The following is a 23,645-nucleotide window of genomic DNA, read 5'->3' as shown; positions in this document are numbered from 1 at the left end:
ATGGCCTGTGGGGTGTAACACCGTGGCTGAGCCCTTGCCTGGTTTGCATGAGCCCCCAGGTTCAATGAATAAAAACAAACGGGATTTCAAGAAATAGATTGTGTGATCCCATGACTGGACGGTGCTGCTGGTTGAACCCGAATGTGGAGTGGGTAGTGATGTAACTGGGTGGGAACTGACCCAGGCCTGCCAAAATCTGTGAGGCCTAACTCCTCCACCTCCTAGAGTCCCCCGAGTTCTCTTTCCCCACTCACAGAAAAACGGGGCTAAAGAAGCTGGGGCCCTGGAGAGAGCTACCAGCTGGGCCCTGGTTCCATCACTCACCTGCTGTGGGGTCCTCCATTCCCTTTGCACCTCATTTTCCTCTCCTGTAAAACAAAGCCGCTCTTTTCTCCTGGGATTGTCAGGTAGACCAAGGAAGGCCTGATGTGTCAGATGTCTGTGTTCATGCCAGTTTTCCTGTTTCACCCTTAGCTAGGGGATCTTGAACCGATGAAAGATATCCAGGTAGCTGGGGCATCCATTCTCGTTCTCAGCTCTGAGGTCTGAAGTCCTTTTGGAGTAAGTGGGCCTGACCTAACACTTGAATTCGCAGAAAGATTGTAATAAGTTTGGCTATATGACCAGAAAAAGGTTCTTAGCCTTGCACCATGGCCTTGGTCCCTGGGAGGAAGGGACACTGGACACAATGCCTTCCCTGGCTCTAAGGCAGGCGCTTCCTTCATGGATCTAGGTATGAGCTGCAGCCATGGTAGAAACAACAGCAGTTCCCCTATGCATCTCAGACTCTGAGGCGGATTCTGAGGAAGAGCAAAGGAGCAGGGCTGGCCTTAGAGTTGGCCAGCTCTAGCCCCAGCCCCCAGGCATGTCTTTTGTCCCTCCTTCCTCTAACTTCAGGGAGCATTGAGTCTAGTCTTGGCTTCTGTCCTTGGTTCTTGTTCCAGGCCAGCCTCACTGAGTCATTGCCTCCCCTCCCCAGCTCCCTCTCTCTGAGGCTCACTTCCACCCACCAGCCAGGCCCCCAGGAGCTATAAGACATAGATGAACCTTCTGGCAGGTACACACCCCCTCCCGATGATAGGAGCAAATAAGAGGTATCAGGCCACAAGCCCTGGCTGACCTGGGCCCACTGAGCACAGCAAGCAGGCAGGGGAGGGCACACATGTGGAGACAGAGGCAGGACTAGGCTGTGGCTTTCCTATTCCACACAGAATGTGTCCTGTAAGCAGACCACGTGTTGTCCACTTCTATTCTTCTAGTATTGCACTTCAGGCCTGGCACAGAATATATATTTAGGGGTATCTAAGACTAGGCACACTACCCCTACCATTCTGAGCGCTCTGTCTGTGGGTCACATGGAAACCAGAGCTAGAGAAAGCCTCCGATAGCAACAGATCCAGACAGAAGTAACAGAGAGTTGTACGACACGCAAATCTGGGATGGTAAAGGGACAGACACTGGCCTAGTGGGGGACATCAGAGGACTAGGCCTAGAGCCAACCTGGGCTGGCTGACCACAGCAGGCTTTGTGGGCTGAGCTTGCAAGTCTGAGCAGTGACTCATGGGGACCGTCTCTGCTTCTGCTGGATGCTGAGTCTACTCAAAGCCTTTTCCACTGAGGCTGTACAATGTGGGCAGGCCCCTCCCCTGCTCCTTCACTGGGCCTCTCCTGCCTCTCTTGCCTTGACTCTTGATCAATTAAAGGGAGGAATGAAAGAAGGAAGAAAGAGGAAAGGAAAGGAAAGAAAAAAGTGACCTCTGAGCTTTGTTAGGCTTGCATATACAGGACAAATAGCTATAATACCTTAAATTCTGTGTACCCTTCTTTTGTGATACTGTAAGCAGCAAAGCCAACCAATACCTAAAACGCTCCAAACCCTCCCTCATCTTTGACCTAAATAAACCCGGGCTCTGTGGTGTGACATTCAAGGCCACCAGAGGCATCATAGCCTTCTTACCTGGGTCCCAGATGGCTCTTGGAAATACAGCTGACTAAAAGTCTTTTGTTTCATGCCACCTTCTCTGACTTGGAAGGCCCTCATCGCCATCAGAATCCTTTCTTTTAGCCTGGTGCTGCAGCATATGTCTTGTTTGCTAGCACTTGACATGAAAAGGCTGGAAGATCATAAGTTCAAAGCTAGCCTGATCTACACAGAGTAAGAAGTTCCAGGCAAGACCTTCATAACAAGGTCCTGTCTTCTTTTTTTTTTTTTCTTAAGATGGACGGAAGCTGGGGAGATAATTCTGTGTGTAATGTTTGCCTTACAACCATAAGGCCCTGAGTTTGATCAAAATATCTTTTTTAAGCTAAGCATGGTGGCACACACTTGCAATCTTTGCCAGTGAGAGACCTATCTCAAAAATTCAAAGTGGATGTCTTCATGTCTTCTGAATAACATCTGAATCACACACACACACACACACACGGTCTCCTTTAAGGTATGGGTTAATCAGTTCTCTTCAGTCATCCCAGGTAGTATAACCACCCTATCACTTTGTCTAGTCAAGTGGCCAGACTTTTGATTTACTTGCTCCTACAGAGCCTCACAGCTTTTCCCAACCTGTGCTCACTGACTTTTGAGGCCTCCAGAATCTGTTAAATCAAAACTCTTGAACTAGGTAGGCATGGTGGCACACATCTTTAACCCCAGTGGGGTCTGGAGGCACAGGCAGGCAGATCTCTATGAGTCTGAGGCCAGTGTGGTCTACAGAGCAAGTTCCAGGCCAGCTGTGGCTACACAGTGAGTTCCTAACTCCAAAAAACAGACACCCTGGAGTACGCTCAGGAGCTTCAGTTTGGAGCAGCTCGCCAGCCTAAAACGGCGGAACAACTGCCACCTGTTTCGTCCTCTTCACCGACTCTGAGCTGCTGAAATAGCCAATGTCCTTCCATCTCTAGCTTCCCTTCCTTGGAATCCACTACTTGAGATTCCATACTCTATTACTCTTCTTTCCTGATGCCCTCTTCCCAGAACTCAAAGGCCCGCAGCATTTTCCATGCATCTTTGCCTTGCAGAATGAACGAGATAATGAAACACTTTGTACCCACAGAGCCAGGGCTGGGACACTCTCTTCCCATTTTAATCCTAGCAGTAATCTTATGAAGTGTTAAGTATGATGGCTAACACTTTCTGTTATTGTTTTGTTTTTGTGACAGGATTTCACTGTGTATCTATCTACCTTTGGCTAGCCTAGAACTTGCTGTGTAGACCAGGCTGGCCTTAACTCTACAGGGATCCACTTTCTCCCACCTCTCCGGTGTTAGGATTGAAGGCATTTGGCCACTACTTCAGCTATCCTATTTCAGAGATGAGAAAACTAGGCTCAAAAAGCTTAGGTAACAGGCCTCAGATGACAGAGACAGTAACTGTGCTGGGATTGAATCCAGATTGGTAACTATGTCAATTAACTAGCAGGTCTTCCCAGCCAGCTGTTAGCAATTTGAAGATAATGCTAAGTCACTCTTCCTCCTCCTTACCTTGGCCCCCACTCCCCGTGTCTAGTACTGAAAAAAAAAAAATGTTGGCTGAGTCTGTGGGTCTTTGATGTGTTCCAAGGTTCTCAGACCCAGAGACATGAGAAGTGGATGCCTATGGCCGTGTGGTGGATGGGATGAGAGACTTTAGTCCAGGCTTCATGGGGGAATGATGAAAACGTTCTATTCTTACATCAGGAGAAGGTTTGTACACCTATGTGAACATACTAAAACCTGGGGCTGGAGAAGACTCAGTGGTTAAAGCACTTGCTGCTCTTCCAGAGGACCAGAGTTTGGTTCCCCGCACCCACAGTCAGGAGGGTCACAAACACATGTACTCCAGCTCCCCGCGATTCAGTGCCTGTGGCTTCCCAGGGCACCTGCACTCATGAACATGCGGACACACATACCTTCACGATTACAGCAAAAAGAAATCTTGTTTTGAGAGTAGCCCTGGTTGTCTTTGAATTTGCCACATAGACCAGGATGGCCTTGAACTCATAGAGATTGCCTGGCCTTTGTCTCTGGATGCTGGGATTAGAGATGTACACCACCATACCCGGATAAAACACCCAGTTAAAAAACAAAACAAACAAAAAACTTAACAGTATATTTTAAATAAGTGAATTTTATAGTGTTTATTCTCAAAGATGCTTTAAAAAATTGTTGAGACACAGTGGGAATTAGGCTGGGGGATGCTGTTATCTAAGGCTTTCAGGACCCACACTGCTTTGATTTGTCTCATAAATTCTCAAGGTAGCCAACTCCCTGGAGCTGGACTTCCTGCCTGTCGTATGCAGGGACACTTGTTCACTCGGCTCACACCTGTCCTTACACTCTCCTCGGCATTTACAATGTCTCTGTGGTACTACACAGAGGCTTCACCCTCGGATAGCTTAGACCCAGCCCTCCAGGGCGTTCTCCATGCTGACCCTTCCCATTCTGTGGGCTCCCAGTTCTGAGACATCTACTTCCCCAACCCATACAGTGGTCCCCTAGATTGCCACTCCACACCTCCTGCTAGGGGGGTAGATAATGTTGGAGAAGTACTTGGGAGGACCAGAGGGACTAAGAATTCCCTGAAAATCTGGGAACAGGCAGATCCTTCTTGTCTCCACCCTTGAAAGCCTGAGACAAATGGACCGAGGACACTCATCCATCTACGAGATATTTAATGTATCTTGGGTTTAAGGTACAAAACACAGGTAGGGGCTAACCCCAGGAAAGCCACCTGCTGCAGTCAGCGGTCCCCAAACATTGCAGCTGGGCATCCTAGCCCCTACGGCAATGGCGCAGCGGCTCTAGGATACCTGGCTCCTTCTCCCTTCGGGAAAATTTTGAGAGGGTGACATAGGAGCCCAGAGGCTTCTTTGTCTCCTACTCAGAAATCTCAAAACCAAGTCTCAGGATGTTCCAGACTCAGGCCTAGAGCAGCCGACTGGCTAAGAAGCAGCTCTGACCTAAAGCCTGGCCCAGGGCCTAGTCCTAGAAAAAGAGGCACCATTACCTCAACATCTGGCAGCAAAGGGAAAGGACTAAAGCAAGATGCAGAGGCAGACTCCGACTACTCCCGTGGCTGAGCCAAGGAGCCGGCACTGCATCCTACCCCAGTCACTCTGAGGACCAGCCCCTCACAAAGCCTCATTACCGGAGTACTGGTCCTCACCTGGTGCTCGAGTGGGGTGGCGGACAGGGAAGACCAGTGTCCACAGAAGGAAGATGCCCTTGCTTTGGGGACAGGAACAGCTGCCAACAGTAAGTCCAGGAAGACGCCCTAGGGAAGGGGCATCAGCTTGTAGGTCTGTCCCCTAGAACTCTGGACTGGATCCTGAGCCGGTTTTTGAAAGAAGTGGAAAGGGTTCAGAGCAGGGAGAGTGGTGAGAAGGGGCCCTGTGAGAACCAGACCAGGAAACCCTTCTGACTGGTCCCAAGGAGGCCCAGTAGCCACTTCAGTCCAGGCCCCTCTGGCCCCACAGTAGGCTGAGCAGGCTCCTCTGCCCATTGCCTCCCACATCCTGCTCCTCCCTGAGGCCTGGGCTACAGCCGGCCTCCTCTGTTGAACTGGATGCACCAGTGAGAGTTGGCAGTGCCGGGACTAAGGTGAGTGTGGTCCTTGTGGCCCATGAGAGGCTGTAGCTCCTGCTGCTGGGCGATATCAGCACTGCTCTCACTGCGGGAACGGCCAGCTTTGGCCAGGCTCGGGGGGAAGGCGAAGCTAGAACGAGGGTCAGAAGACATGTCAAGAGGAACCTGGGTCTCTTCCACACCCAGTGGGTGCGGAGGCAAGCGGGTTAAGGTAGGGGGCTGGGTACAGGGAGGGGATGCCAGGCTCTCCAGGGATGAGATGCTCTGGTTCCAGCCTTTCTGCATTTCTACCGGCACAATTTTGGTTGTTTCTGAAGACACATATACAGCCAGGTCTCCCTGACCACTCTTCCAAGGTAGCTCCTTCTCTGCACAGGTTGGGGAAGGAGGGATGATGCGTGGGCTCGGGCACACCTCGAGGCTTCCTGGGAACACAGAGAGAGTACACGTGAGTTCATTATCAGCGAAGTGGAATCCTCAAGTGCACTCAAGGTCATCGTATTACACTCATCTGTGCTGTGCTCAATAAACACCTTCCTGGAAGACAGCACCAGGCTGCTTTGCTTTCTCTTGTGCACAGGGCTGCACTCAGAACAGTCGTTCACAGGGGACATACTGAACAGATGGCAATTAACTGCAGCTCAGGAAAACCAAACAGGAAGGACGTCTTGTCTCTTTGATCACCTTCATCAGCACCAGCTCAGAAACTGCATCCTGCTAAGCCTTATCCTGACCTACCAGTAAGACCGCGGCAATGACGGAGGAGCGCCAGGCCAAAGCCTTTGGAGGCAGTGTCAGGAAGATCACGCATCTGAGGCCAGCTGGGCTGACTAAGGAATGCCAAGCAAGCCTCGGTTACACTGGGAGACCCTGACTCAAAATAAATAAACAAAAATTAAAACCAAGGACATCTGACTCCCAATTTGTTTCTCTGTGCAACAGCCCTGGCTGTCCTGGAACTTGCTCTGTAGACCAAGGCTGGCCTTGAATTTATAGAGATCCACCTGCCTCTGACTCCCATTGCCCGGCTCCAACTAGATATTGTATGAATGAGATTTTATATATGATTATTGCGGTTGTGTTTTAAAGAAGAACGCTTATTTTCATGTTGAAGTATTTGTTGATAAAATGAGAGGATATTTGAGGTTTTCTTCATCAGAACCCCAAGTAACCAGGGTCGCAGGTGACATAAATGAAGGCGCGCTATGCACAGGTGATTACCGAAGCCGGGAAACGGACAGGTGGGGTTTATGTCACTATTCTGTCATTTCATATTTTGAAATTTTCTGTAATAAACTTCTCTAATGCCCCCTGGGTGTTTGCGCCAACTACCACGGAAACCCTAGCACTAGGAGGGAGCTCTCCACACGCAGAAACATGTATGCTGCTTTTTGTCCACAAGGATTCCATCTTGAGAGCTCAGGTTCCTCCCATGATGCTGACCTCCTCACTCACAGCTGTGTGTGCAGGCGGACGTGCTAAGCCTGGATCACAAGCGAGCTCGCCTTTAGATCTGCTTATCACTTTGTGTTCCTCAGACTGTGGTCTTTGAGGTCAGGTGGGTCAAGTTCAAGTCCTGTTTTTATCATGCGATTCTGGACAACTCACCAGTCTCTAAGGCTCTATGAGCTCAGTTTCCCCATCTTAGGTATCGTGAGGGTTTAAGGCAGGTCGCCATATAAGGTTTCTGGTAGAGTCGAGATGCTTAGCAAATGCTGGCGGTGAATAAACCAGCAAACAGGAAGAGCGCGTTCTGGAGCAGAGGCCAGGAGAACCAACAGAGGAAAAGCCGGCTATACAAGGGAGAGAGACTTCCAGGGAGGCATTACCTGAGGTCTTGCCTTCTTGGAGGACCTCGCTGGTGGCTCGGGCCACGAAGATGATCCCTTCGTCATCCTCTTTCTCCGTCTCTGAACTGTCGCTTTCCTCCTCCTCCTCAGACTCCACGGTTAGGATCACAGCAGCTGGACAAGGGCAGAGCTGAGTCAGGGTGGCCAACCCAGTGGCTGCTTCTTGGTACTGAACAGCCTAAAGCTAGCTCCTGCCCCCTCCCCCAGGCAAAGCCCGTGTTGGCGAAGGCACCAGCATCTTCCTTCAGCCTTTTTGGGCACTAGTCTAGAGTGTCAGGTTTGAGGGGAAAACAGAGAAGATTGCACAGCCCAAGGAGGCAATCAAAAGGTGCTAAGTCCTCAGAGGAAGCCATGAGGGCCATACCTCCCAGCTCTTTCTCTTGTCAGCCCCAGATCAACTGACATTAGCACCCGCAAGGTTGGGCGGGTCATTAACATTCACCTTGAAGGGAACTAGATTTTGATGGTGAACGTTAGGCCTTTGGTTCCACCTATCCTGTAAGGTCCAGGCCAGTCTACGGTCTCCATGACCTTTTCCAAGTCCTTAACAGTCCGCAGTCATAATCAGCAATCCTGCCATACACAGTACACGGATCGGAATTATCCCAACACTCAAGTGTGCCTTTCTAGTCCCTGGGGGAGGGGACCAGCTCATGGTGCTGTGTTCCCAGAGGATTCCCTCCAGGATCTGGATGACAGACTTCTTCCCCTTCTCCCTTCCATCCCTGAAGCTCCCTGCTTGCCTGTGTCCTGAAAGCCCAGGTCTCGAGGTTTCCCATTTGTAGCTTCAGGATTGGCCACACCATCCTTCTGAGGACCAGAAAGCAAACCTAAGACTCTGGGCTTGGTTCTACTACCCCATCCACAAACCCTGTAAAATGACAAAGTCAACAGAACAAGCCTTCCTAACTTTGTGGGGGGTGGTTATCACAACGGTTCTACACCCCACTATTGCTTGGTCAGCCAGGCAGGAACTGAGGAGTCTAAGAATGACTCACTTCCTGTCTGGGGCTCTGGATACCTGGGCTGAAGGGCTTCTAAAATGCCTCACTAAGAACTCTGCCCTTTTCTTGCTTCACGTCTGGGAGCAAGTGATCCCTCTGAAGCCACACACACACACACACACACACACACACACACACACACACACACACGGTTCAAAGGCCTCAGTCATCAAACCCCCGAGGGTGACTAAACAAAATGTGTCCTTGGGTTGTTGAGTCCCAGTGCTTGAGGACTCAGGATTATTTGCTATCCCTACAGCCCCATGGGAGGTGCCCCTGAGAAAAGACGTGCCTTCTTGTGACCAGTCTTGCGAGGTCGAGGTTTGCTCTTGGTGAGACAGATGTTATGCTTGGTGGACTTGAAGGACTCAAGCCGTCGCTTCATGTTCTGCTGGAAGACCTCCTTGTCTTGTCGCTCCTGCGCATCCTCGGAGATGAAGTGGCGGCCGCAGCTAGCTTTGTACTGGCAATGACAGCCCACCCTGCCGTGAGGCTGGGTGCCTTGGCCTCCCACAGGAACCCCAGGCCACAACCCCAACATGTTCATCACAGGTCCTGCCAGCCCAGCTTTTCCAGAATTAGCCATAGATTAAAAAATAAAATTAAAACATACAAAAGGATTGCAGCCTGAGACTGTAGGCAGTTCACCAAGGAAAGCCTCCCTTTCCCCACAAGTTATCCCTCCACACCCGGCTTTCCTTATCCTCTGCTGCCCTTCCCTGCGCTCTCTAATCCGAGGCGATAAGAGGCAGAGGTCCTGTACTTTGTTCCTCAGGGCTGCTATAAAACAGCAGAGCCACTTCCTCTGCAAGTCCATTTATCCCTCTGTGGCTCACACGTCCACGTAGCCTCAGGGAGCTACATAGAATCCTTCTGCTTTTGGTCCCAGCAAGTACACATAATTTAGGGCCAACCCTTTATCTTTGTCATTTAACTCTTTCTCTTAAAGACTGAGTTCCCTGCACACTTACTCAGCCTGCCTATTTCTGCTGTTGGAAGCTGAGCAACTTTTTTCCTCCCTAGAGGGAGGTAATCGCCAGAAGACTGTCGAGAGGCTCTCCTGGTCACTTCATCGTGTCTCACATTCTATCTGGTTCTTTTCTTTTTTTCTCACCAAGGCAAGACTTCACTGTGTAGTCCTGACTGTCCTGGAACTCGCTCTGTAGACCAAGCTGTCCCAGAACTCACAGAGATCCGCCTGCCTCTGCCTCCTGAGTGCTGGGATTTAAGGAGTGCACCACCAACACCTGGCTTTGTTCCTTCTTATTACTCATAATTTCTGTTTCTCTGAACCACTTCTGCGAGCTCCTTGAAGTCTCCCATCTGCCTTTCTTTTTTACCTAAGTACCTGGAAATGCCACCCCACCTCTGGGACAAAGCGGCCCTGTCTGGGTTTTGCTCAGCTTCCTGCCTCCCTCAGTTCTCAGCTCCCTCCTATTTCTCCGGCATCTTTACGTTTCTTACCAGTAGCCACTTGACCTCTGCATTCAGACAAGCTCCTGCCCTTGTTTTTGTTTGTTTTTGAAGTTCTTTCACCGCCTCTCCTCTCTGTCTTTTGAGGCCAAGTGCTTATAAATTGATTGGGACACTTTCCTTCCTGTCTAGTGTTTCCTTAAATACCAAAAGTGCTATTCCAGTTCCATCAGGTCGCAGTGCTACCTTCTCCCTGGTCACCAGTCCTGAAGCCTCTGCCTAGGTACCAGCCTGACCTCTGTATGGTGGCTAGCTCTTCTTCTACCCAGGCAGAGACACTCTCTGCTATTCCTTCTCCAAGGGTTCCTTTCTCTCCTTTGCAGGCTCCCGTTCCTTTCTCCCATGTATATTCCTCGGTATTATTCTTGGCTCTGCTCTCTTTCTCTAAACACTCTCCCCAGAGAACTTACACATTCTCTCCACTTCAACTAACCCCGGTGACATGAGCTGCAGCTTCAAAACAGCAGGCAGCAGACCAGCTGCATTTGAATCACCAGGGAGCTTATTAAAAACACAGATTCTTAGTCCTGCTCCACACGACAGGATCTAAATCTCTAAGAGGTGAAGCCAAGAATACTCCATCAAGCTTCTCAGGGAATCCCAGGACAGTTAAAATGATGAGATCTCTGCTGTGCTTGCTTCCAAATCTTTCTCTCCAGTCCCTATATCTCTCGTAAGCTATAATCTTAATTAACTATATACTATCTCTAATGCTATTTCTGGAGAGAACATAAGGAACCAGGGACCATGTCATAGTGCACCTAAATGGATTCAGAACTAGTTGAATAACCAATAACCATACCCCAAAATGCTCCATCCATGTCAGTCTGGAGGAAAGTCTTTGGTAGCATGCCACAGGGCTCTGTCCTCAGCTCTATCATTTTCAATATTTATGATGATTTAGATGAATATAAAATTAACAGGCTTAGCAAGCTTTCAGATGATATGGATCTGAGAAAGAGACATTTGGTGGTAGACATGGGATCCAAATGAAGAATGATGGCCAAATCAAATAAGATGACATCTAGCAAACAAGCACAAACTTACTCTAGTTCTTTTTAAATTGACTGTACAAACACTGAATCAAACCCACCGGCGAGACACGTGCACACACACACCCCAACATGACGTAACACAATGAGAAGTATAGAGCATAGCCGGAAGCCCTGAATCTGATCAGCTTCCAGATTCAGTAACCAGAAGAAATGGAGTAACATGCTAAATAACTCTGGGACATAGTAAGCAAAATCAAGAAAGATGGTAAATTCTCCAAAATAAATTATCTAGTTTCTTCTACCAATAATAAAAAGGGGAAAAAAAGGAGACTATTATAGTTTTTCTTTTTTCTTTTTTTTTGGGAGGGCACTTTTCGAAAAAGGGTTTTTCTGTGGCTTTAGAGCCTGTCCTGGAACCTGCTCTGTAACCCAGGCTGGCCTCTAACTCACAGAGATCCGCCTGCCTCTGCCTTCCAAGTTCTGGAATTAAAGTGTGAGCCACCACTGCCCGGACTATTACAGTTTTTCTTAACAGAGGTCATATTTCCCAGATATAATTTGTGAATTTATTTTGGATCTTGAGTTATGTAAACCAGCTAGGAAAAAAACAGGTATTTATCAAACACTTACTGGGCATTTGGAAGGAATTATTATATTATAATAACAGTACTATGGTTTGATTTGACTTGGATTTTGCAATGCTGGGGAATCAAACCTGGGGCTTCCCGGATGCTAAGTAAATGGTCTACCACTGTCCTAGCTCCTTGGCCTAACCTTATATTTTAAAGTTCTTGCCAGTTGGGGTGGTGGTTCACACTTGTAATCAGAGTACTTGGGGCTGAGGCAAGATTCCCAGTTTGAAGCCAGTCCTAGGGCAACTAGCAAGACTATGTCTCAAAGAAGCCAAAACTTAAAAACAAAATAAGGCAAACAAAGAGCTCTTGTCATTTACTGAGGTATTCACAAATGAGGCGACATGATGCCTGGAGTCTGCTGTAAGATAAAGTGAGGGCCAGGTGGGGTGGATTACAGACCATAAAGGCTTAATCACGCACAGATAATTATTAGAGTTGGGTAAGAGATAAGTGAGAGTCACTGCATTCTCTCCACTGCAGTTTTGCAAAAGAAAAACACTAAATGGAAAACAAGAGTTGGATGAGGTGGGTTTGACAGTCATGAACTGAGGAAGACATGAGGGTTTGGCAGAGTGGGGAGACAGTATGAAGCCCTAAGTTGGTGAGCCAAACCAGGCATCCTGGGCGGCATTAATAGCAAGACTAGAACGAGGAAAGATAGCGAGCCCCTGTAACTTGCCCTAGACAGCCACCTAGCAGCTCCTCCCAGGGGTGGAGAGGAGGGGCTTCTTGTGGCCAGAGACACAGCAGGGGAGAAGAGGGCACTGGAGCAAGAGTGCCTATGTCGGGGAAGCTGCCCGGGAGCCTTTGAAGCGTGTTCTGCGGAGCTGCAAGTCATAGAGAGCTGCATGTAGAGTTTTAAACCCATTCCATCTCAGTGTTCTCAAAGCCTTGCTTTAGTACTGTCTGAATAGATTCGCTTTTCAAAAGGCCCAGGATAATGGCCTGCTGCCCCCTTGTGGGGTTACAGAAGATCCCCTCCCGGGTGGGAATGGGCCCTACCAGACCCACAGCGTCAAAGCTACCTAGTTTGCCCAGGGCCAATCCACCTCTCCCCTGTTAAACTGGTTCCAGAGCCCTTCTCAGGGCCCTGCTTCCATCCTGAACTGCTTCTCATGGCTCTGTCCCCTCTCTCTCTCTTCCTCTCCTTTCCGGGACAATGTCCATGTCCTTTGTGCTCCTCTCCTTCTTCACACCCAGCTTCCAATCCAAAATGCTTCCTGCTAAAGTCCCAACTGGTTCAGCTCTCAATTTATGCCTTCTAATCTGACGGGCAGTGCAGTGTGCACCCCCCTCCCCCAAATCAACAACAAGAGCAAAGGATGAAATCCACAGCCTTCAACTGGGCATAAGCCGGTACCAAGTGCCTCTTCAGTGTCCGGTATGGGCCTCTGCACCCACTCCCCAGCACACTCGGGCCTGGCCCGTCCAGCAAGCTCTCACCCTGCGTCGCGGTTTGTAGAGGCCTCCGCAGAGCAGATGGTGCATCACCGCATCCTCCCGGTCTCGGCCACTGCGGACCGTGTCAATCACCTGCAGATCCAGGCACGCCCCACTGCCACTCTCCCTCCTGCAGGAGGCAGGGACATGGGTGCTGGGGAGTGGGCAGCACAGGTGCGGGGAGGGGCAGAGGCAAAGGTGCTCGAGGAAGGGGAAGGGCCCTCATGGACTCACAACAGGTTGGTGACAGAGGTCTCTGCCACAGAATTTCTGCTAGGCATAGAGGGTAGACCGAGTCCTGTGGAGGACAAAACGTGGCCTCCCTGTGGGAGTCAAGACAGAGGTCAGACAAGGATCAGATGAAGGTGGCCAGACAGAGGGTAATAAAGAGAACAGTGTGTGAACAATTATTTTGAACACTCTATTTTGGTTTGAGCTGGGGGCTACTCGGTTCTCAGACGCTATGGAAGTGCTGAACCACCGAGCCACACCCCCAGGCATCATTTTGTTCTTTGTTTTACCACATACTGAAACACTGCACATACTGAAATTCTTAAACCAACCTAGGTTGTCCTATTCTTGTTGCTGCTTTCTTCTCACTGTAGAAACTGAAGCTCAGGCAATGTAAGTAACATATCTAAGCATTGGCCTCTACGCGATAACAGTTGAACTGTGTGCTGACTCTAGAGTCCAGCTTTCCCCACCTCTCTCTACTGCCTGCCAGACTCTTGTCAACACCAGGCTGGCTCTAGCAGCTGGGACCTCACAGCACCCTGGAGCCAGCTGGGAATGTCAACTCTCTGGCCCCTGCTAACAAGCCTGCCTGCCTGCCTGTCATCCCTGACCGCCCTGCTCTGCTGACCATCTGTCTATCCCCGCCGGCCTACCTGGTAACTGCTGGCCCACCTGGTCCACAAAACTGATGGCGTCTCGGATGTTGAGTCTGTAGTACACGTCCCAGATCTGGTCTCTGATACGATAGGCTGACCGCCGCATCAACAGCTGACTTAGATACTTCTTGTCAAATTGTTCCCACCTACAGAGGACGCCAGGCCCAGCCCTGAGTACCATTCTCCAGGTGTGGCTGGCTGGCCCTTCCTCAGACGGGGCAGGGACACCGCCAGCGCTGGCCTGGCTTTCTTGGTATGAGTCTCAGCCAAGGAGAATCCCAAAGCTCTTAGAGCCTTTACAATTTTAGGAGAGAGTCTGATATTAGTTAAAATTATTTCAAATAGCTGTAAAAATTATAACCATGACAAAAACCACCAAGGATAATGGGGATTTGTCCTTGCCTGGGGGACCAGGGGTCTCTAAGGTCTGTGGTTAGATCTGAAGGGTGATTCAAATCTAAGCAAGAGGAAGGTGGAGCAGTGTTCTAGTAGACAGAACACATTCAGTGGTCTCCGTGGCCAGGCGTGGACCACATGGTGGGCTCTGAGGCTCTAAGTAGAGCCTGTGCAATCATCAGGCAGACCATCAAAAACAGAACAGCGCATAACGGGGCAGGAATCTGGCAAGTACTGGACCATGAGGGTCTGGCAGGCCACCCTGGGGAACTCTGTCTTATCCTGAGAACACTGGGGTGCCATTGAAGGGCTTCAGGCAAGGTCACCCAGCCTGAACCTGGCTGTGTCCCTTCTCAGAAGGGTGGCATATCCCCCATGCTGCCCTGGCTGGTAGGGCCTACTGCTGCTGAAGGAGCCTCGGGGCAGCTCCCTCACCTGTCCCTCCAGTAGTGGTAGCCATGGTGCCCCACAACGTCCTCCACTGCAGCCAGAATGTGGTCAAAAGTCTAGAATGGGGGTGGGTAGGGGGACTGGATCAGGACTCTGCCAACATAGGAGAAGCGAGAGAGAGACAGGTAGAGGGATGGGGTTCTGGTACCCACGTGCTCATGTAGCTCCTGGTTCAAGGTGGGTTTGTGATGATCACTCCTCTTCACCCTCAGCCACTTCACCAGTGGCTTGATGGTCAACCCCTACAAACAGGCAGGAGGTGAGCCCTGCCCTGCTCAGTGCCCTGCGGCTTTTCTCCCAATAATTAGGCCTCAGCTCCGCGTCTCCTCGATTACACTCAAGGTCTGAGAAGTCGGGTTCCTGCCTCCCCGCCATGGAAAGGAAAGCCCCGTCCCAAAATGTTTCAAGACTCTCCCAGGGCCTGCTGAACCTCTCCCCACCTAGCCTCCTGGGCACTCCCACCTGCACGATGACTGTGAAGAAAACCACCACAATGGTGGTAGCCACAAAGTAGTCCTTGGCAGGGACCTTGGTCCTGTCCAGTAGGATGACGAGAGCAAAGGCCACAGCCCCCCGAAGGCCCCCATAGGACATCACCACCTGGTCAATCTTGTCCAGAGGGACCAGCCGGAACTGATTCAGTACCCATGTCTGCAGGATCACGCCTACAGCAGGAGGGAGGCCAGCAGGAGCAAGGAGTTGGCAGTGGAGGACACTGGGAACGGATGGCACCAAGCATCTGGGCTAAGGTCTGGCAGGGGTTGGGACAGGCGAGCACTGAGGGTAGCTTAGGAATTAACAAGGATGTGGACTTAGACTGAGGGACGAGGAGGGGGGTGAGAGGAGAAAGAGAGGGACAAGGGAAAGAGCAGGGAATCAGAGGGTGTCAGCAATACCGAGGGCTCGGAAGAACAGAATGAAGAAGAGGGTGCCCAGCACCAGCCCTGAGTCCCAGGCCCATTTGGAAGAGTCCACGGCTGAGATGCCAAGTAGCATGAAGATGACTGTTTCAGCACAGCTAGCAAGGGTTTTCATGGTGTATTTGACAGCTGTGCGTGACTTATGGGAGATGTTGGCTTCCACGTATTTCTTACATCCCAGGCCACACATGGTCACCCTGGGAGAGAAACAAAACTGCAAGTGAGGAAGGGTCCCGGAGGCTGCCCCTCTCAGGCGCGCGCATGCCACAGTCCGGGGTGCTGCCCATCAGTGTGTCAGACTGTCCAAGCCAAAGCTCAGGGACGCATGAAGATTGCTAATCAGTGACAGTCCTGAGATGGATACAGAGCTCCAGGCTCCCCACTTAGTGCCTCCTGCTCCGAGTAGCAAACCCTCTGAGGCATCCTCTAGGGTGTTATACCCATAGCAACCAGGGGTTTCAGGTCTTGAAATATACTGTCAGCTTAGCCTGCACTTGACGTAGAGGAAGTGTGAGCCTTCAGGTGCCCAGACAGTTCTTCACGAAGACCTGAGGTTTAGACTCCTCTGAGGAAAGCTTCTCTACTATCACAAGGGCTCAGTGCTGCCTACAGATTCCTTAAGCTCTTGCTTCTGGCCACGTAAAATATGACTCTTTCCAGGGCCCTTTCCCAGTTGCCTGCCTGTGGTACCCCCAGAACTCACGCAAGAATGGCAGACAAGGAGGCCATTTCAGCAGTGAGGTAGGCTGCGTAGGCGAGGAGGAAGACCAGCAACGGCTCGATGATGCGGACCCGCTTGGTGAAGCGTGTGGTCAGGGCCAGGAGGAAGGCAAAGACTAAGCCCACGGCTGCCCCGCCCAGACTGACCACAAACAGGGAGGCTGGGGGAGGAGTGGGCTGTCAGCATGACCCCTGACCCAGACCCTCCCCAAGCTGGGCTGACAGGAATACTGCCTAGTAAGAAGTAGAGGCAGACACCCACCACACTCCCTGGGGCTCAGGATCCCAGACTAGGATCCCAGGGCAAGCTCCTCCCAGACCCCTTTCCTCTCTAGAGGAGAGCAAGAAAGGAGGCAATCAGAATAGCCTCCTCTGTCCCCAGGAAAGGCAGACAGAGAATGCTGGCCAGGTTCGGGGGAAATACTGACCGACTCCCTTTAGGTAGTCAGTGGCCTGCACATTGGCAGAACCCATCTCCACAAAGGAGTTGCAGACCTTGTACAGCACCTGAGTGACAAGAGGAGAGTCAGGCTATAGGAGGAGGCCACAGAGGGCAAGTGGGCTGGAAAAGGAGGAAGCTCAGACCCTATCTCCTCCCCAGGGGGGCCATGGGGGAAGGTCTAAGGCTCTAAGGCCAGTCGGATACCCAACTGGCAGAGCAGGACAGTCTAGGGCCAAGGGTTGGCAGTCCGCTATACATCCTTACCACGGTGACTGCATCATTGAGCAGGGACTCGCCAAAGACGATGATAAAGAGAGTCTCGTTGACGTGCACCTCCTCAAAGACAGCCAGCACAGCCACGGGGTCCACTGCCGAGATGAGGCTTCCAAACAGCAAGAAGTCCAGCAGGCCTGCCTGGACCCTGGGGGCTAGTGGGGAGAGATAGAAGACAGCACTGACTGGTGAAGATGGCTCTGCCTCCATCAGGGCTCTTTGTGACCAGCCCACAAGCTTCCCTGCTGGGGAGAAATAAACCCAAAGGGAATTTGGAAAGGGAGGAGACTGCTGGCTGTAGCTTGGAGGCTTGAGCTGCCTGTGCCTAAGACCTGGCTTTGCAATCACCAGCTGTTGGGATGCGGGCTCTTGCTGCCATGACATGATCTCTGCCTAACTCACAAGATGGCTGCAAAACCACTCAGGTGGTGCTGGTAATAAAAACTGCAGCAACAGTAAAAGTAGTTGCCAGCAAGCAGAATTGGCTGCCGATCGGCTTTATTACCCAGGAGAACAGGAAACGGTTTCTCCCACACCTGTGGTTCTCAGCCAAACGGATGCAGCGTCTACACAGTTCTCAGCAGGAAAGGAAGGTCTGAACACAGTATGGAGAGCGCCATAGGTGGGAGCTGAATATGCCACATAACCCTGGGAGCCTCAGTGTCCCAGTACACAAAATGAAAATGATATCAACCTCAAAGCATCCTTTATTTAGCGAGCACCTAATAGATGGTAAGGAGCCAGTACCATCTATTATTAGAATTATTACTGTGATTAGAATCTGAGGTTCTCCCTTTCCTTCCTGCCCCAAACAGTTTCACTTTTTATTAAGAAAACAAGACTGGAGTTCCCAGCTGGGAACTGCGAGCTTCTCTTTTTCACCTTACAAGAAGTCTGAATGTTCAGTATCGGGATTGGGTGGATTTCTTGAGCCGGGAAATGAAGAGGAGGTTGGGAGAGGGCCTAAATGCAGAGCCTCAATAAAATGGAGGCTAAGTACAGGTCCCGGTACCAAATGAACCCAAGGAGCTCTACTGGCCCTTCCATTAGATGAGGTCAGTTAGGGGCTGGAGAGAAGGCTTAGTGCTAAGGAGCACTGGCTGCCCTTCCAGGGGACCCTGGTTCATTTTCTAGCACCCACATGGAGTTCCCAACTGTCTGTAACTCCAGTTCCAGGGGATCTGACACCCTCATACACACATAGATATGCAGGCAAAAACCAATTCAAATAAGATAAATAAATCTTTTTTAAAAAGTGAGGTAAGTTTTATCTCACCAGAGTCTTTAGGAGGAGACAACAGGAAAGACTGTCTAGTACAGCAGTTAGCATTTTGTGGATGTAAAATGTGTATTTATTAAAAATAAAAAGTAGAAACCACCTGGCATAGCTTGGGCCTATCCAGGATTGTAAATCCTTGTAGGAATGAGGAGCTGTAGCTCAAGGAAGCAGGGCTGGCAAGTGGCAGTGCGGTGACAGAGGGCAGGAGGTAAGGGGGTGCTCCTGCGGGCTCCGGTGCTGCAGCAGCCCACACACAGCTGGGAAGCAGGCCCCTGCTCAGCTGTCATGCTGCACAGGCTCAGATCCAACTGGCAGAGACCAAAATTAGGACTGGAGACTATCTGGAGCACTGCTGTGCACTCCAGGTGGATGGACGGACCTACAACCAAGCCCCCTGGGGACTCACCAGCATCTGACCTTCAGAGCTGGAGAAGGGAGCCAGCAAGGTTATTTATTTATTTATTTTTAACAGCCCAGGTCCTAGGATTACTCACCCACAAATCCAGCCTGCTGAAGGCCCCAAAGGGCAACACCTGTAGTGAAGGCGTTCCAGAGTGTGCCCACCACAGCATAGGTAAGGATGGCACCCAAGTTGTCAAAAAACAGGCGGCTCGGCATGAAATAGCCTGAGTCCAGCACAATAGGAGGGAGCAGGAAGAGGAAGAAGGTGCCTGGCTCCAGCTGGTACTCAGCTTTCTTGGCCACAGCTAAGACAATGCCTCCCAGCACCAGGCCCAGCAAAATCAGCAGGCAGCTCTCAGGGACCAGAGATGTTACCTTCCGAGACAGGTGAAACACTGTAATGCAAGAAGAAGACAATCGGTGGGGAGCCACACACTAGCCTCCCACACCCTGGCCTCCAGTCCTGTCTCACCAGTTAGAATCCCTGGCTCTAGGACCAATGGAAGAAGAAAGAAATACAGACTCTCCAGACTCCCCAAACTCCATGGCTATAAACTCTCCGCAGCTGCAAGGCTCTGGCTCCCCCCCCCCCACAACCTTTCTGAAAATGCCCCCACCTCTGCACTGCCATCCTCAGGGACTGACCACATTTTTCTCTGACCTCTTTTATCCACTGCAATCATCTAAAGTTAAGCAAATGCTAAGCGGTCTCTCTATATCATGCATAAGATTGCCGGAGGAAAAAAATCTGGGGCTCTAAAATTTAGCTGCTTGGGTTTGAAGACGAGGTTCTCCATTTACTCATTCTTTGGCTCTCAATTTTCTCACCATCAAAATGGGAATAAAAACAATATTGTTTTTATTGGTTTAATAGGCTGGTTGTGAAGATTAAATAAAGCAATCTACTTATAAACATTTAGAGCTGGACCTGGTAGGGCAGACCAATGATCGATTTAGTAAGTTTGTCTCAAGATAAAGTCAGGACATAGCTCAGTTATAGAGACCAGATAGCAAAGCATAGCCTACCAGTTAGGAGGTTCTAGAAGCAATCTCCGGTGACTGGTTGTGGGGCAGACAACCAAGTATAGTAGCACACACCTGTCGACCCAGTACTCGGAAGGCTGAGATACGAGGACTGCTGTGACTCAAGGCAAACCTGGTTTGGGTGTTCTTTTAGAAATTCATTTATTTTAATTTTTATGTGAATGAGTATTAGCTTGCATGTATGTAAGTGCATCAAGTATGTGCCTGGTGTCTCAGGAGGCCAGCAGAGAGTATCTAGAAGGTGTCTATAACCTAGAAGGGTTATTGCAGGCAGTTGTGAGCAACCATGTGTGTACTGGGAACCAAGCTGCAGTCTTCTGCAAAAGCAGCCAATACTTTTTTTTAAACTGCTGGGCCATCTCTCCAGCCCCTCAATCTGGTTTATATAGTGAATTCAACTCAAGGCTAGCCTGGGCTATGTAGCAAGACTTTTTTCTTACCTCCCTTAAAAAAAAAGTACTTAGCATATTGATTTATAGTAAGCACTCAATAAACGTTTGCTATTAATATAACATGGTCTATGTTAATATAGTATTATACTATATACACACATATACACATGCACACATTGCTCCTTTTAGAAGCACTGTAGGCCTCCCAACCTAATGGTGCATATTTTATTATATTGGCTCAGTTTAAAATGTTTTGTGTAGCTGGACACAGTGGCACATGCTTTTAATCCCAGCACTCAGGAAGTAGAGGTGGGTAGATCACCCAAGTTAGCTAGGGCTATATAGTCTGTCTGGATAAATAGACAGACAGACAGACAGATAGCTTTGTATATAACAGTCAGATCTCAGATATCTTCTGACATCATTTTCTAATGATGTGATCTCAGGCAAGTTTTTAAAAGATTTATTTTCTTTACTTTTTTTACGTGTGTGTGTCTACCATGCAAGTGCAGGAGTCCACAGAGGCCACAAACAGGAGTCAGACGCTCTGGAAACTGAGTTACAGACAAGATGTGAGCTGCCACGTGGGTGCTGGGAACTGAAGCTGGGTCCTCTACAAGAGGTGCTCCTAGACACTGACCCATCTCTCCAGCCCGTCAGGCAAGCTATTTGATTTACTTAAACGTCAGTTTCTTCTCTTTAGCATAAGAAAATGTCCATCACAAAGATAAACTACATGAAAGGCACAAATGTGCCCAGTGTAGTGTCGGATACATAGTAGGCCCCCAACAAATACGAATTAAGTTGACTCTGGAGAAGTAACACATCTGTCTCTAGGAAAAGAGGAGAGTGTAAGAAAAGGATTGCCAACACTATTGATTCTCCTACCTTGGTCCCTAAAATGGTTCTGCCTTGGGCTCTCAGCCCATGCCCCATACAGGCTCCCAGACACTGCTAGAGGACAGGTCCTTATTAATCTGAGCTCCTGGGCCAAAGCAATGCTCTCTGGGAACTGCACTCAAAAGCCTGAGCCTACCTAGTACACAGTGAACTCTACATTAGTATGTGTTGAGTGAAAGGAAGGAGGGTCTACATTCTAGCTATGAAACTGCAAAGTGTTCCAGAATACTCTGCATATCTTTCCCTTCCTCTCTGAGGGTCTTTTTTTTTTTTTTTTTTTTTTTTTTTGGCTGGAGAGGATGACCTCTTCTTCCTCTCTAGGAAGTGTTATCCAACTAGATAACTATCTAGAAACGGCACTAGCTAGCGGTGACTTTGGTACTGTAAATCTTAAGTAAGACAGGAACTCTTCCACAATCCACGGGCTTCTCAACAAACCCAACCTGAAGCTTCTTCCTCCTTTGCCATGCTGGGCCTCTTGGGTGAATTCAGACAAAGCTCTTCCTACCTACAGCCCCATCCTTGGTTCCCTTCTCCTCCCCTCAGCACGTATCAACCCCAGCCCTGCAAGTCCAGGACCTATCAAAAAGTCAGTTCTTTGGCAGAATCAGGCTCCCTGAAGATATTTAGAGTTCCATTTTCCATTATTAATTCCGGGCTGCCAAGGCAGAGTGGAGAGTTCTAGCCCAGCAATTCCGTACCCTAGCAATATCCCAGGAGGAGAAGGTGGCAAACTCTAGGCTGTGAAATTTCCTACATGAAGGCTTCATTGGTGAGACTGGAGTACAAGCTGTGCCAGCATAGACGGAGAGTGAGTAGCAGCGCTCAGCTATAATTAAGTCACCCCCACAGCAGAGCCTGAACAAGAGAGAGAAAGGAGGAGGGTCTCCATTGGGAGGAGGGATACTGGCTGTCAGAAAGGGGGGAAGAGGCAAGGAAAAGCACCTCTAATGGGGGAATGTGTGAGCACAATCTTCAATGTGAGGCCTGAAAGAGGTCGAATCCAAGAAAGCGCCCAGAGCAGTCAGAACACAGTAGAGACCCCCCAAAAACGTAAGTTTCTTAAATCGTGAAGGGAAGAAGGTGAATTGGAGGGTGGGATCACACCTATGCGCAAGAAGGTGGCAACATCTTGTGGGTAGAGAGATAAACTGCAGGAAAGGTGATGGGTTAGTATCTCAGGAGATATTAGATCTCAGACTCTTGGCCAGGGAAGGATAATTTCTCGGAACCAGAATGCCTGGGCTCCCAGGAGAATATCATCTCTTCAGGGTCCCCGTGAGTCCTCATTACTGACAGGTCTCTGAAAGGCTGAATGTCTGGAGGAGAGGCCTTACTGACGGTTACTGATGAGGACTAACTACAAGGGGAAGGGGAAACGGGAAACAGTCCAAAGATGGAGCTAAAGAGAGCAGCGACAGGCAACCCTTTAGAAAGGCAAATCCTCGGAACTACCAACCTAGAAGGGGAGGAGGGAGACCCACAAGAGGCGCAGGAACTGGGTGAGAACCGAGATGTGTGGAATTCGAGCCTAAGTCCCAGCACAGGGCAAGACGGAGGACTAGATCTGGAGACCAAGGGGTTTGGAGGCGGGTCCGCTGCGGGCCGCCAGCCTGGGCGCGGGCGCGCAAAGACACACACACACACACACACAAACACACACACACACTCACCGATTCGCGCGAAGACACACACACACACACACACACACACACACACTCACCGATTTTGGCCAGGCTGGCCACCAGGATCCACAGGGCCACCAAGTAGGGCGCCTCCACCTCGTGCCACTGCCAGCGGAAGAGCGCCAAGCCCGGAGGAGGCTCACCCAACGGCACCGACTCCTGGGTGGGTTCGTCGGTGGCCCCCGCCCCCGCCAGGGGCAGCCAGAGCAGCAGAGGCAGTGCGGCGCGCAGCATCCTGCAGCCTGCTTCGCCACCCTCTCGGCACTGTACGGCCGCCGGCCCCGCGTCGCTGCCGCCGCCGCCGCCTACCCGGCGCCCCCGCGTCACAGGCACGTGGGGCTCACTCCCCCCAATCCGGGCTCCGATACCCCCCCCCAGGCCAGGTTCGGACCCCGAGACCCTGCCCAGGACTCTTATTGGGACCCCCTCCTCCATCTCTTCTAGGTTAGTCTCATCTCCGGAAATTCCCCAGTGTAGCTCTCCTTTCCCCGAGTCCTGAAACCCACTCCTTCGAGTATGCTCCCCCTAATCGCCTCACACCCGGATTCAGCCACCGCGTCCCGGGGGGGCAGCGAGAAGGACAGGGGTCTCGGGGAGCAGAGACAGCGCGGCTACTCCGCAGAATGCTGCCCAGCTGCAGGCCACCGGCCCCTGGTGCCCAGGCCGCGGGTCCCGGCGCCACGCTGTGAAACCCGCAGGGGGCGGTGCACTGCTGCCTCCGAACACGATCTCCCAAACCTGGGACCCCCCAACCGGCCCACTCCCGGACCAGAGCTGCGCACGCGCACTGAGCACTCCCAGAAAGCCTGGATGGACAACGCTGCCCTCAACGTACCCAGAAACCTCCAGGCCGGGACCGATCCCAGCTCTTTCCAGGTTGGAAAGAAGGTCATATT

General features: G+C 50.6%; 1 protein-coding gene across 4 annotated transcripts; it reads right to left on the bottom strand.

The window, feature by feature from the left end:
- Window positions 1-4,116: 4,116 nt before the first annotated feature.
- On the bottom strand, window positions 4,117-23,244 carry Slc9a5 (solute carrier family 9 member A5). 4 transcript variants are annotated; one of them, XM_041650499.1, is made up of 16 exons: window positions 22,788-23,244; window positions 18,821-19,123; window positions 17,039-17,202; window positions 16,761-16,839; window positions 16,316-16,493; window positions 15,589-15,809; window positions 15,155-15,357; window positions 14,845-14,934; window positions 14,678-14,748; window positions 13,863-13,992; window positions 13,191-13,279; window positions 12,960-13,086; window positions 8,706-8,876; window positions 8,153-8,219; window positions 7,389-7,523; window positions 4,117-5,984 (listed from the first exon to the last, which is right to left on the bottom strand). In XM_041650499.1, exons 1-16 carry the CDS (start codon window positions 23,182-23,184, stop codon window positions 5,512-5,514), a joined length of 2,898 nt encoding a protein of 965 aa, XP_041506433.1. In that variant the 5' UTR covers window positions 23,185-23,244; the 3' UTR covers window positions 4,117-5,511. The 4 variants fall into 4 exon arrangements, with proteins under 4 accessions (XP_041506433.1, XP_041506434.1, XP_041506435.1 ...); XM_041650500.1 differs by having other exon boundaries at window positions 8,153-8,216; XM_041650501.1 differs by lacking the exon at window positions 16,761-16,839 and having other exon boundaries at window positions 16,316-16,407.
- Between the last annotated feature and the right edge of the window lie 401 nt (window positions 23,245-23,645).

Source organism: Microtus oregoni, unplaced genomic scaffold (genome assembly GCF_018167655.1).
Source record: "Microtus oregoni isolate MIOR12 unplaced genomic scaffold, Mior012 000004F_ref0000308, whole genome shotgun sequence".
Classification (NCBI taxonomy): domain Eukaryota; kingdom Metazoa; phylum Chordata; class Mammalia; order Rodentia; family Cricetidae; genus Microtus; species Microtus oregoni.
The sequence above is the reverse complement of the archived record's forward strand: the minus strand, read 5'-3'. Positions and strand labels throughout refer to the sequence as shown.